This window comes from Alnus glutinosa, chromosome 6 (assembly GCF_958979055.1).
Source record: "Alnus glutinosa chromosome 6, dhAlnGlut1.1, whole genome shotgun sequence".
In the NCBI taxonomy this organism is placed as follows: Eukaryota; Viridiplantae; Streptophyta; class Magnoliopsida; order Fagales; family Betulaceae; genus Alnus; species Alnus glutinosa.
The window spans coordinates 21495880-21509092 of record NC_084891.1 but is presented as its reverse complement, the minus strand read 5'-3'; the positions used below and the strand labels follow the sequence as shown (position 1 = coordinate 21509092).

The 13213-nt window shown below is 35.5% G+C and overlaps 3 protein-coding genes across 3 annotated transcripts; all 3 read right to left on the bottom strand.

Moving 5' to 3' along the window:
* Positions 1 to 264: 264 nt before the first annotated feature.
* LOC133871609 (glutamate receptor 2.5-like) lies at positions 265 to 6606 on the bottom strand. Its single transcript, XM_062309035.1, has 5 exons — positions 6360 to 6606; positions 2814 to 4117; positions 2254 to 2566; positions 1720 to 2129; positions 265 to 834 (listed from the first exon to the last, which is right to left on the bottom strand). The coding sequence occupies exons 1-5, from the start codon at positions 6604 to 6606 to the stop codon at positions 265 to 267; spliced, it is 2844 nt and encodes a 947-aa protein (XP_062165019.1).
* Positions 6607 to 9656: 3050 nt separating this feature from the next.
* LOC133870292 (uncharacterized) lies at positions 9657 to 11371 on the bottom strand. The gene is made up of 3 exons (XM_062307378.1): positions 11083 to 11371; positions 10911 to 11004; positions 9657 to 9854 (listed from the first exon to the last, which is right to left on the bottom strand). Exons 1-2 carry the CDS (start codon positions 11359 to 11361, stop codon positions 10918 to 10920), a joined length of 366 nt encoding a protein of 121 aa, XP_062163362.1. The 5' UTR covers positions 11362 to 11371; the 3' UTR covers positions 9657 to 9854; positions 10911 to 10917.
* Positions 11370 to 12785, bottom strand: LOC133871608 (uncharacterized). Its single transcript, XM_062309034.1, has 6 exons — positions 12521 to 12785; positions 12191 to 12432; positions 11876 to 12103; positions 11705 to 11797; positions 11501 to 11602; positions 11370 to 11378 (listed from the first exon to the last, which is right to left on the bottom strand). The coding sequence occupies exons 1-6, from the start codon at positions 12783 to 12785 to the stop codon at positions 11370 to 11372; spliced, it is 939 nt and encodes a 312-aa protein (XP_062165018.1).
* Positions 12786 to 13213: the final 428 nt, after the last annotated feature.

The following is a 13213-nucleotide window of genomic DNA, read 5'->3' as shown; positions in this document are numbered from 1 at the left end:
CCATCGGGGCCAAGCAGTCACTTGAAAGACATTACTTACTAAATTAAAATAGCCTAATTAAGAAAGCAACTTGTTGTACATCCCGTTTTAGGGTCACAAACTCGGGTCAAAAAAGTCAAATATAATACTCTTACGTTTATATCACATCAACCATTTATTATAATTCAAAGAAAAAAAAAAAACCAGAACAAGACTCTTTGCAAACCGGCCAAGTTTATTTAAACTTTTCAATAATAAAAGTAGTGTATTTATGTCTATGATAAGTTAGGCCGCAGTCACATTCGCAGATGCATCACTATGCCGCCCTGAGGAAAATATTTGATCATCTTCGTGGACAGCAGCATTGTCTTCACTTTCATTGAATGTCCTTGAATGGTTCTGTATATCATATACGCTAGGTGAAGTTGCCAAACTATCGTCAGTACTACTAGCTATTTCAGGATGATTTAGGGTAGATTCATTATTATTTCTCCTGAAAGGATGTAAACTGAGATCTCTCTGGCCGAAATGCTTTGCCAATTCAACAAGTCTCAACCATAAGGATCCTTGTGAAGGAATAGTGTTTGGAGCTGGCCACTGCAAGTGAAGGAACCTGCCCATGTATATCAAGAGGGAAAACATGGAAGCCACTATTGTTATGATGAAGAGCCCCCCGAAGCTGTACACACCAAGACTAAGAGAATCTGAAGAGAGTTTGGCACTTCGATCTTGGCATATAGTTTTTTTACTTGCAAAGTACTTCTGCCTAATTACCGTCATCTTATCTTTATCTTCAGTGACATTCAAGATTGCTCTTGAAACGTGAGAGACTAGGGGGGATCGAAGTGGGAAGGCCTGAAGCAACAAATTAAAGCCTAATGATTATTATTTTCGTCATATTTAATTGATAAATTTAAGTGGGATAATGGACTAGCTAGTCTAGGAATTATAAAAATATTGTAAAAAGTAGTGCTGCATATAGCATGTTAGCTAGTCAAGCACGGTAACAATGGCTATAAAATTAAAATACCTTGATAAATTGACTAATTAATGGCATGAGAGCACTCATATTGGACTAGTCAAAATAGCAAAAAAAAAAAAAAAAAGTTATTTTGACTAGTCTGTACCGAAAATACCAAAGTTCAACATTCAGCTAGTCATGTTGACTAAAGATTTGTTACAATTTGCTGAGCACGGTAGTTCAGCAATGCATAAGTTAAATTAATAAGAAGAAAACAATCTGATTCTTTCATCCTCTTTGAGAATAATGAAAATAGATAAAGAAATAATAATAGAAAAAGAGTCGTATCTACCTGGAAATTAAGTTTCTCGACGTACACTAGAGTATATCCTAGCCGGCTTAAGCTTAATTTATACCAGGAATTAAATGCCAAGAGGGTTTTCTTGGCGTTTAATACCTTCTGGCATATAATAAATAAATAAAAAAATGCGAGGAAGTGGTATATATATAACACTAAAATAAGAAAAAAAAATGTTGCCTAGCTAAATATTTGTGGAGCCGGATGTAAATGTTCCCATGCCCATCATAATGGTCCTACAAATTAAGTGAATGCATGCAACGTTTGTATATACATATATATAAAACATACCTATCAAAAATATATAGAAATATATTCTATATATTTGACATGGATTAATTAATTAATCTTCTGCTAATTATAATAGAAGAAGGTTGAGAGGTATATATATATAGAGAGAGAGAGAGAGAGAGAGACTCACAAAGCCAAAGCCGTCAGTTTGGTAGATTGGTCCAACCACTGCATACTTAGGGCCATACTTGGCGAGGAAGAGCTTAACGTAGGGAATCTCATCAAAAATAGCAGCCACCCCGCCGTTGTCGCTCCCATTTGACAAGGCTTCATCATACTCCTCTGGAGTTTTGTAAGGCTTCAACTTGGACTCCTTAAAATGCAACTGTTTTACGAGAAGCCCTCTAACGAAGGAATCTTTGTGATATCCTACGTACAAACCATTCCTTCTTATCTCTCCTACATCCTCAAACGTTGGCTTCAAACGTCGTACCGTTAACATTGAAGCTAAGCTTGCAGTGTAACTCTGTGTAAGGATTATTACCACAAATACCCAAATGATAACCACAAATCTTGACCACTTGTTCACCAGTGCTCCTCCTACATAAAGTGTATATGTCCAGATTAATTTGTTTAATTTCTTGGAAACAGAGGCCCCATTTAATTATCGTTAAAAAAAAAAAACTGTGTTTATTTGTAGGGAAAAGGAAGAGAATTTACGTACTGTGACCCAAGATGAGCGTTGAGAAGGAGAACCAGAAGATCATGCCAATCTGTTGCTCTCGGGGCCCTCTAAACCTAGTATTTACACGGTGTTCAAGAGCCCATATTGTCAAACCTGTGAAAATGGAGGCAGCCCCGATTGTTAACCAAAGATCCCAGCTTAGCGGCTTCAAGAAAATCCATATGTTTTCCTTCTCACTGTCTTTCATTACAACAACCATTGACACGCCTGATTCGGAATAAGGTAATGTAAAATCCACATACGAGGAGCGATTAGCGACAATTGTTGTGTCTGCGACCACCGCATCAAACTTCTGCATTTCGATGATCATCATATTTATATATATATATATTTTAAAAAACAAGAGAGTATTTTGGTAATTTTCAAGACGTCCGTTAGGATTTTCTGTTAAAACTTAACGGAGGAGTGACAATGCAAAAAATTAGAAATTTAATACCTTTATCGAGAGTTTTTAAACTTAAAAAAATAATGAAAGTTTTGAAATGTTAAAGTGAAGTTTCCTTGTATATTAATTAGAAAGGTAAAGTACTAGTAGTCACCTTAAGCTTAATTTGGTAAAGAAGTTCATCGTAAGTCCCTGCACTCTGCCTACTTTCATTCACGTAGGGCACATACTCATGAGGAAGAGGAAACGGTAACACAGCCAGTACAGCATGGAACATATCAATTGAAAACCCAGATACCTTCGGCTCATTAGTCTGAGCACACCATTCAACTCTGATAAATTCATTAAAACCATCTCTTAGTGGAACCCCAATTCTCAACTTTTTTGGCTGGTCTGCTGTGTATCCAGGCCACACTGGTTGCTTGAGTTTGTCCTTGGAAATTGAGACATTGAATAATTCTCTTGAAAGCCCTTTCTGGGGGGTCCAATACCCAATAATTCTCTCGCTATCCCCTATAACATTGAATATTTCAAAGGCTGATGCTTCTAACTGCCCCTTAACCAAATGAAAATCTCCACTTAGTCCTTGAAATCTAGTGCTACTTAAAATTGTGCTCAGAAGCTTTGGCCCTATTTCAGATATTCCTAGAGCCGCAAGATCAACATTGCTTTTCGTAGCATTTTGCTTCACGTAACTAGAATTCTCTAGGCTAGCCTTCTCCACCGCCATAGCCAATGCCCAAACAGTATCATATGCCCATAATCCAAAGAGGCTCAGTCCAGGAATCTTATATATATAGTCTGGCTTTCCTGAGGTGAAATTTTTTCTCCATCTTCCCTGGAAATCTTGAAGATCTTTTGACATGCGTATGTATGGCCTGATTCCTAATACGCCTTGCATGGAATCCATAAACGTAGAAACAATAGGATCAAACAAACCTGATAACTCTTGTGTGATTATCCACGCATACCCTTCGCTCATCATTTCAGCATTCTTTGCAAGTACAAACAGCTTCTTGCCAAGAGAAGCAGTCATGTGTACGAGGAATATTCTTGTTTGCATTGCCTTTAATTTGTTAAGCTCCTCCAAGATATCATTCTCTTTTGAAGATGGAGGAATGACACTTCTGTAAGGCACACGGACATCAGCCTCTTGGAAGGCGTCTGTCAAATACGGAACTAAGTCGTTGCCATAATCTGTGTCTTCGTAGATAGGGATGACTTCTTGCCAACCATAAAATTGAATTAAGGTGATTATGGCTTTCACTTGAGCCGAGTCATCTTGGGCTGTCCGAATGAAAAATGGATTCTGTTTTGGGGAAAGAGAGGGACTTGTGGCTGAGAAAGAAAGGATGGGAACCTGTGCCTTTTCAGCCATATCTATGACAAACTTGGCTTGTGCTGACCTTTGAGGTCCTATGATGGCATGCACTTCTTCGTTCTTCATCAAATCTAGAGCTGCAGTCCTAGGAATGAATTAGAAACTAGAAATACCTACGTGTGATGATACAATACAAGTTTAGTAGTTTTGTTTAGAAGTTAAATTTATAAATTAAATGATATCACTACCAAAAAAATAAAAAACTAGAGTTGTTTGGGTTAATTAGTATCGCTTGTACAAAACGACGCTTAATGCATCCTTTGAATAGTAAACGAACTAAAAATTGAATTTAGTTTCGTTTGAATACTAAAAGACACTAAAAAAATTTGAATTTAGTATCGTTTGATCAGTAAACAACGCAAAATTAAATGAATACTGTCAGTTTTTTGCCAAAAAATGACACTATTCAAGCGACACTAATTAAACACAGTTAGTTTTTTTTTTTTTTTTTTTTTTGTAGTTTATGTTTATTTATTTATTTTTATTTTCTATTAGCTTAAGCTTTTGAGATAAATTAGAATCTGTTTAAGATTGCGTTAAGAAGTTTAAAAAGTACTTTTAGTACATAGAAAGCTGTGTAAAGCAAAAGTGAGTCTACTTGGTAAAAACCTCAAGAAGTATCTCTTTGACTTTTTTGCTCTAAAAAAGCTAAAGACTTTTGGAAAAAGCTTGAAAATGGGGTTTTTTTATTATTTTTTCCACAAAAACTCTTTTCGACTTTAAAAGCTCTAGCTATTTTCAAACACAATCCCAAACATACCCTTAATTTGGTATTAGAGCAGAGATCCTGAATTCGAATCATAACTCTAAAATTTAACTCTTATTTCAATTAAATATTCTATTTATTGGTCGTCACTTATAAATGGAGGATAAATGGTGATTTAACATGCATGGTATCAATGTAGAGGTCCTGATTTCGAATAGTGACTCTACAGTTTACCTCTCATTTCAATTAAATATTCTACGTGTTGATCATCACTTACAAAGGAGCAGTTTGAGCCTACATGTGAGGGAAAATATTAAGGTAAAAATTAAATGATTAAATTTATTCTTCTGTATAAACTTAAAGTTTTGGGATAAGTGGTGATTTAACAGGCTCAACAGTGTTAAGGTATAAATTAAATGATTAAATTTACTCTTCCACATAAATTTAAAATTTTAGAATAAATGATGATTTAACAGGCTCGGTGTAAAATAAAATTTCTCCATTAAGTGAAAATTCATAATTTCTCACCATAAACAACCAATTTTGCCCAAACAAAAAAATGTGTACGCGCTCGATCTCTTGGTTATTGCTTTTTTCTATTAATCACTTGTGATCACCGAAGAAATTAAGCCATCCAATAGTCAAGGTCTAGGTCTTCTCTATAGAATTCTTAATTATCTTTTCCCGGTGCTAGTGCTCACAATTAATTAATTAGCTAAGTAGTGGGGGAAATGTTCTATTAACAAAATCGAAAGTTATGTATACTAAAACCAGTTGAGTGCGCGCCCCCACTGGATGAAGGGAAAGGTGAGGGATAGAGAAAATGGACCAACAAATGATTCGGTATATATATATATATATATATATATATATATATATATATATATATATATATATATAGAATAATAACCTCTGACAGTATCAGGCACTAAGGTCGTCTCTCAGAGCTTTTTCCGACAGAACAACTGCACGACTTATTAGCGACGATTATCAGACTTTTAGCGACAATCGATAAAGACCAAAGTTCTTGTAACGAGTAACTAGTACTCTCGTCAACTTAACTAGCACTAAACTTTTATTTCTCCTTCTCTTTATTTGTATGAGTTTTTTATTTGTCTATATAATTTAAGTATTTCACACTTACGGTGAAATTTATGAATTATTTTTGAGCTAGCTGTTGTTTGATATTATTTGAAAAAAAAAATGTAAGAAAAAATCCTACCTATTCACTAATTCGTGGGAATTTTAGAACTTCATTATATATGTCACTTTTCTGTTCCTAAAAAAATAAAATTACTTTTAAAATTATTATTTGATCTAAGAGGACATAAAATTTTACAAGAACACAAGAATGACACAAGAAATTTCTAGCATTACTTGAAGATCTGCTTGACTCTTGTTACATAATAGGGGACATAGAAAATTGTTAGACGCTACAGAGACGTACTACCAAGTCATAACTTTCAAACTATTCAGAAAAACCCTGGAATATGGCTATTGCTGTATGAGCATGCGCGCGCTTGTGTATGTGTTTTTGCCTGTGTGGATATACTGATGCTTTTCTAACGAAAAAGATAACACTATTTTTAGCATGTGAGTGACATTAATGTTACCTGAACATGCAGCGCCGAGAACATCACCCCTAGAGTTCCTGGTGGAAAGAGTGAGTCTGGTTCGATAATTGGCATTCGCAGCGTAGAAGTCCGAGAGCGCCATGAATATACAGCTCTCCGCCATCTCTCCCACCGTGGAGTTCAAATCAAGAACTACGCCCACTCGTATAACAGCTGCCATGTACTGTGCATGACCCCAGAGGCTGAGCAAGAGAAAAAGGATGGAACAGAGCTTCTGGCCTGCCATTGTCGACGACTAGTACATGGTCATGCTTTCAGGTTGACCTAGATCACCTAAATCACGTTGTTTTTAACCAAGGTTATCTTACCATGACTTGTTGGCTTGCGTAATAGAATGAATTTCTAAATTTAGAAAGTATATATATATATTGGTAGAAGAAGAAGTAGCGACAACTACAGGAGACCGGAATGGTGCTTTCGCTATGGGTTTTGGGGAACCTCTCTGGCTCGATCTCTTCTACGAACATAAATAGAACAGGAGTTGTGTGTATTTGGTAGGCTAGTTTTGGAGTACTTTCTCCGAGCATATGGGTATGGTTTTGGCTCACATTTCAAAACAAAGGTGCTCACTTCTATTTATAGACTTGTCCACATGTACAAAAACGTCTTTCACATTGATAAAGTACGTACAAATCTTTAATTTCGTCTAAACTAATTTCGTGAATTTCTACCCAATCGCTAGATATATAGCAATTGAGAAAATTCTTCACTTGTGCTTCTAATCATATATATTATCCATTTAATTATAGTATGACTATAAAATATGACTCGCTAAATAGGTTGTGTTTAACTGTATATATATATATTGTAATTAGTTAATTTTGGGAATAGATAAATTTCAAAATTGCAACGTACCTAGTTGTTAATGTAATAAATTTAGAGTAATTTTATTTAGTAGATTTTTGTACAAATGTTATGTATTTGGAAAGAAGTATCAGTGAAAATCAGTCATTGATTTCTTTTTTTATTAGTAATAATCTAATAACAGATTTTTACTGCACTACGTCAAACGTAGGGCCTGCTCATATGTATAAGCAAATTAGGCAATCGCCTAAGGCCCCAATTAAATAAGGCCCCAAATAGAAATAATATAATTGAATTTCCTTTTATAAAAAAAAAAAAAATTAAAGCCTCAATTATGATAAGAAAGTTAGTCAATGCTCCTTAATTAAGACCCCAATTATGGTAAAAAATAATACTATGACAAAAAAGTTAGTCAATCATCCTTAATTAAGGCCTCAATTATGGTAAAAAAAAAATTATGACAAAAAAGTTAGTCAATGCTCTTTAATTAAGACATCAATTACAGTAAAAAAATAAATATAAAAAATTGAATTTCAAGATATTAAGGAGAAAAATAAAGAAAAATGGAATGTAGCATTAACTGTACCCCTAAAACAGTTACTAAACTCATAATTTTACATGAACTTAAAACTTCGACTAAGTTGTCCGTTAAAATAATTTTTAGAATGAAGTAAATTAAATTCTAGATAAAAAGAATTATATGTAAATCAACACAAAATATGACATCTATTGAAATTAAATATCGCCTAACAAAAATAAATTTTACAAGTCGTTCGGAAAAGATCAAATATTTAAATATAAAAAAGGCTCCACCTAAATTTTTCACCTTAGACCTCAAAAACTATTGAGCCGGCACTGCGTCAAACCAAAAACCATGACGTACAACAGAGGAATTTTTGCTAGCCGTTAGTCTCTTGTTGCATGACCTCCACCAATTCTCTCCCACCCTAAAAAGAACTTGCGGTGAGTACTGGGATTGATAGAATTCATAAAAATCAGGGTTATTGAGCCGTTGGACTTCCCTAGTTTGCAACCAACATCAATCAGAGAGGGGACGATTCTTCCACATATTTAAAAACTTCTAATAGCCTACAAGTTGAAAAAATCTGGTCGCCAAGAATAGCTTCTATCTCCTCTTTTAGCTTGACATGCAGGACTAATACCCATAGTAGGAGGGAGTTCCAGCAAGTATGCATTGGGTACAAGTTTATGGAAAACGGAGAAATGACTAGCTCTCCGAGAATATACATGTTAAAGTGAATCCAGACTCTACCCAAGACTCTACCCCTAGCTTCCCAAATCTAAGTCAACAAGCTAATCCCATGATTAATGGAGATTGACAGCAGCTGTTCACAGAAAACATGCATACATGTTTTCTGTGAACAGTTGCCTCTACATACAGTCTCTTAGCCAGCTACTCTGCACAACCACACCCCTAGACAAGCCTCAGAGATGAGTCTTCTCATTTTCCTTATTTGGTTTTTCCTCTTTTAATAATCATGTTGATCTTCCTTAATTCTTAGCTTCTTGTAGTAATAGTTGCTCTGTTCTTGTAAAATCTATCTGTACAAAGCTCTAAGCTAGCTGATCGTCTATAAATACATAGAACTCTTACTGTTTTTGATTAAGCAACCAAAACAGATTTCATCAAACTTTCATGGTATTAGCTAGAGCAACAAACAAGCCAACGCTCATCCATGGCTACGTCTACTACAGATTCTTCCTCATCCTCCACCTCCATCCTTTCCTCTGATTCCTCTTCACTTACCTTTACCTTACCCAATTCAACACCCACTACAAAAAAAAAGGCATTTTTTGACATTTATTATGTGTCAAGAAGTAGGTATTAAATGTCAAGAAACAATTCCTGACCTTTAATTCCCCACATATCTCTAATGTCGCAGCTTTGTAGTCAAGAAAGTTCATTTATTGGCACATAACTTATGTGTCAGGAAAATTTCCTGACACATAAGTTATGTGTCAGTAAAATTGGTTTTCTGACACATGATATATGTGTAAGGAATTAATTTTTCCTGACACATAAGTTATGTGTCAATAAAATTGGTTTTCTGACACATGATATATGTGCAGGGAATTAATTTTGCTGGCACATAAATCATGTGCCAAGAAACTCAATTTTCTAGCACATATATAACACAATTTTGCGCACCTAAATAGGTGCCAGCAAACTATATCTCATGACACATGATTTATGTGCCAGCAATTTTAATTTCCTGCACGTTTATATATGTGCCATAAAATCATGTTTCATTGCACATGATTTATGTGCCACTAAACCTTAGTTGGAAAGTTGATTTCCAATTTAATAAATTTAATTATACCGGAATTATTCCAGTATAATCAATTTTTTTTAAAACCTTATAAAATATCTAATCAAAATTGACAAATAACCAAGGGAAAACATATTATATATTTAATTAATATAACAAAATAGCATACAACAATCCAACTATTAATTAAGAAACAACCAAGTACTATACTAGCTGCTACAAAAAATTAATATGATCAATCCCATAGTCATCAACAAGCTACAATAGTATTTAGTTAGATATTTAATCAATCTGGACTGTGTCTCCCCATTCCTGAAGATGTATATCCCAAGTCCCTGCATTTTGTCTGCAAAATATTCCCCAACATGTATTCCCATTCCTGCATTTTCATATGAAGCACATTAGTCTGAGACGGTACAAAGTAGCAAATAAAATGAATGTCAATTGTAAAGTAGTTCAACATACACATTGAACAAATTGTCCTATACACCCATGACCCATCAATCCAACATGTGCAAATTAGACTGTAAATGGCCGTATTAGTAGCCATCAAAACCCCACACACTCGAGGACAAAAGTCATGGTGGTTCAAATCATATTCAAGCAAAAATAGCCACCTCTAGGCCATCAAAATGCAGTATGGACGGTCCACATACATTGTTGAGAGAAGAAGTAGCAAAAGTAGGACTATCAAACAAATAACTCGGGCAAAATTGAGATAACATCGCAAGCATGTAACGTTAGAACATCAACTTTTACAACCTAATGTCAACATCAACATAAAAAGAGAAACATCAACAAGAGAGATGAAACTAAGTCTCTGTGGCATTGACCCTATACAAAATTATTTTAGACACTTGACAAACTTAAGAAGCATTTGAAATGTGTTCCTTGACTCACAGAAGCCTATATATGTCCGCTGACCCCTACGAATATTTCATTTGTCACCATTCAATAATTAACCCATCTAACACTACAATTATAGTCATTGGCCCTTTATCATCTACCTTTTCTTAATTCAAATAATGTTTATGATTCTGCATATTTATTTCAACATCTAAAAATGGGAGGACAAAAGAGATGTTTCTGCATATTCATATTCATGGACAAGCACATCACTGTTTATAAGACAATTTCCAGTTTAGGAAGGTTCTCCCCTTACCAATGCTTTTTCTATGTATATATGAAAACATGGAAGGCAACAACAGCCAAACATCCAATTAGATTCTCTGTCCCTTTCTTCAATAAATATATCTGACCAAACAAAGTGGAACCATACACTAATTTCTTTTCCATATTCCTAGCTACCTACTCCCGTGGGGTCCCATTCTTAACAAAGTGGAACCATACAATATCATAACAATATTTCCCAATTTTCAGACTCTAAGAGCAATTAATGAAATAAGCTTAAATCAGAAATAAAAAAAAAGTATACCTAATCATTAACCTTGCGTCTCATCATCATCTTCTTCATCATCATGGTCCGAATCTTTATCCCCATCAAAGTTAACATTCAACGCACCTCCATTCTACATAGACCGGAATATTGGTTAATAAGAGGAAAATTTATTTCATTGTATATGCTAAAAGCCATCTTTTGAATTTACCTGTGACAAGCCAGCCGCATTCAACTGCTGAAATACCTTCTCAAAATCCATGGCCACTTCTTTTCTAAATGCATCAAAATTCGAATGTGCAGGATCATTGCAGGTACCTTTTGGCATCAATGACGAAGTCCATGCCGATGACTTAGGTGGAATACCTTTTCCCAGACCACGTACATGACCAGGCTTTTCCTTGCCAAAAACTTTGGAGTATACATCATTTGGATCCCAAGAAATTGTCCCCTGTGTGGACCCTCGAGTCGATTGCGGTTGTTGTGCCATCAACTCCTCTATCTGCACTGCAACGTACATGACAAAAGTGTTAGAAATTCACCATCATTCATTTTAATGTTGTGCAAAAAAACAAATGGAAAAATGTCATTAATAAACCTATTAATATTAAAACGACGACGACACATACAATTTTGGCCGCGGCCTCTATAGAAACTGGGGTACCATCCTTGTGCTTGTGAGTTTTTATGAATAACTCGCCTCTATCGGGACCCCTCCCTGATTTCGACTCCTACATATTATTGAGCTCAAAAAATAATTATCACACATCACATTAAGAAAACCTTGTAATGAATATGTCTATATATGTCTATATATATATATACATACGTACATCCTCGAATGCACTCCTGGCTAAGCTCTTTGACCCACAAGCGTGGACTAATGTCTGTTTGCCCCGGCTTTCCTTATTTTTCATGGCTTTGGCCTAAATATTCTCAACAAGATAGTGATAAATAGATGTATAAAAAATGGGAAACGGTACAAACTATGCATTGTTAATTACCTGGACTCTGGGATCTGTCCAATATTTAGCCATAGTTTTGAACTCCTCAGGGTCTTCCATGGATGCAGGCGCTACTGACGCAATGAGACTTTGAGCAGTCTCACCCGGCTGGATGTTCAACGAACGCTTTAGTTCGTATTTATGTTCCTTCCTTCTTGTTCCCAACCCCTGGATGATTATCTTTTTTACAGCTTCTGGCGGCAAGCTTGTATCAAAATAGAATTTTCTCTACAATCCAAGTTAGAATAAAAACAATGTTAGTACTATATGATCCGCATGAAATATCTTAAATATACTTACAAAAATATATTTTACCCGCATTATTTCCCACATAGGATCTGTCTGTTCATCGGGTACTGTCCTCCAGTCTGGGTTACCCATGGGGCAAAGACCCCCTTTTTTAACAAGTAAAGCACCAAAGCGGGCTAACTTCTCACTACCCACTCCTATTGCCTGACCATTATTATTCAATTGAATAACCACTTGCAGCCCGTCACGCAACCCCCAGATGTCTCCAGGTGAGGGCATACCAATCGTCTGGCGAAATCCATTTTCATCTATAATTCAAAAAAAAAAAAAAAAAAAAAACCTATCACATGGTTATAATGTGTAAAATATAATTAAATCAAACTGTAATTAGCATACCTCTAGTGATTATGTCTCCCGGTCGATAGTGATGTGGTGGTGCCTGTGTTGTAGGGGTGGACTCTACCTCAAGACCATTAGTGGGGGAGGGATGTATCTGCGCATCATCATCTGAGTCATGTTGGTGGCCAAAAGGAGGTCCATCCTGAGAAATGAAAGCTCCTGTGCATGGATCTTGTGTCTCCTCGTCCTCTGTGGGTATTGCAGACATATCTGGTACATATGCTGATTCAGTTCTTATACGTTTGTAATTCCTTGGCGCCATTTATACCTGCATAATGCAAAAAACTTGTTATCAATATAACCCAAATTTTATAAACAATATATTAATATAGGAAGTGTCAAAAGTTTTGAAATAAAGCATAACAATACATCATCTTCGTTTGCTTGCCCTTCGCCAATGTCATATACGTCTCTTGGTTTTGTCGTAACGACGACAACCCAGTTCGGGTTCCTTTCATCCGCAACATAATATACTTGTGATGCTTGGGAAGACAATATAAACGGATAATCAGTAATCCGTTCACCCGTGTGTATTAGGTGACTGAAATTTACAAGAACGAAGCCATATTCATCCTTCCTGTATCCCCTGTTTGGGGTGATATTCGTCCAATCACACTTGAACATCACATAACGAGATCCATCGTAATATTGCAACTCAAACATACGAGTTAGCAAGCCGTAGTAGGTCGG

Excerpts from the sequence above, each read along its gene's own strand:
- LOC133870292 (XM_062307378.1), bottom strand. The coding sequence starts at position 11,361 with ATGGCACAACAACCGCAATCGACTCGAGGGTCCACACAGGGGACAATT. Across the intron at positions 11,005-11,082 it reads ATGCGGCTGGCTTGTCACAG|AATGGAGGTGCGTTGAATGT; the intron begins GTAAATTCAAAA and ends CGGTCTATGTAG.
- LOC133871609 (XM_062309035.1), bottom strand. The coding sequence starts at position 6,606 with ATGGCAGGCCAGAAGCTCTGTTCCATCCTTTTTCTCTTGCTCAGCCTC. Across the intron at positions 4,118-6,359 it reads TCTCGGCGCTGCATGTTCAG|CTCTAGATTTGATGAAGAAC; the intron begins GTAACATTAATG and ends CTAGGACTGCAG. Across the intron at positions 835-1,719 it reads AAACTGACGGCTTTGGCTTT|GCCTTCCCACTTCGATCCCC; the intron begins GTGAGTCTCTCT and ends TTGTTGCTTCAG.
- LOC133871608 (XM_062309034.1), bottom strand. The coding sequence starts at position 12,785 with ATGGCGCCAAGGAATTACAAACGTATAAGAACTGAATCAGCATATGTA. Across the intron at positions 11,798-11,875 it reads GGACAGATCCCAGAGTCCAG|GCCAAAGCCATGAAAAATAA; the intron begins GTAATTAACAAT and ends GAGAATATTTAG. Across the intron at positions 11,603-11,704 it reads CCAGGAGTGCATTCGAGGAT|GAGTCGAAATCAGGGAGGGG; the intron begins GTACGTATGTAT and ends AATAATATGTAG.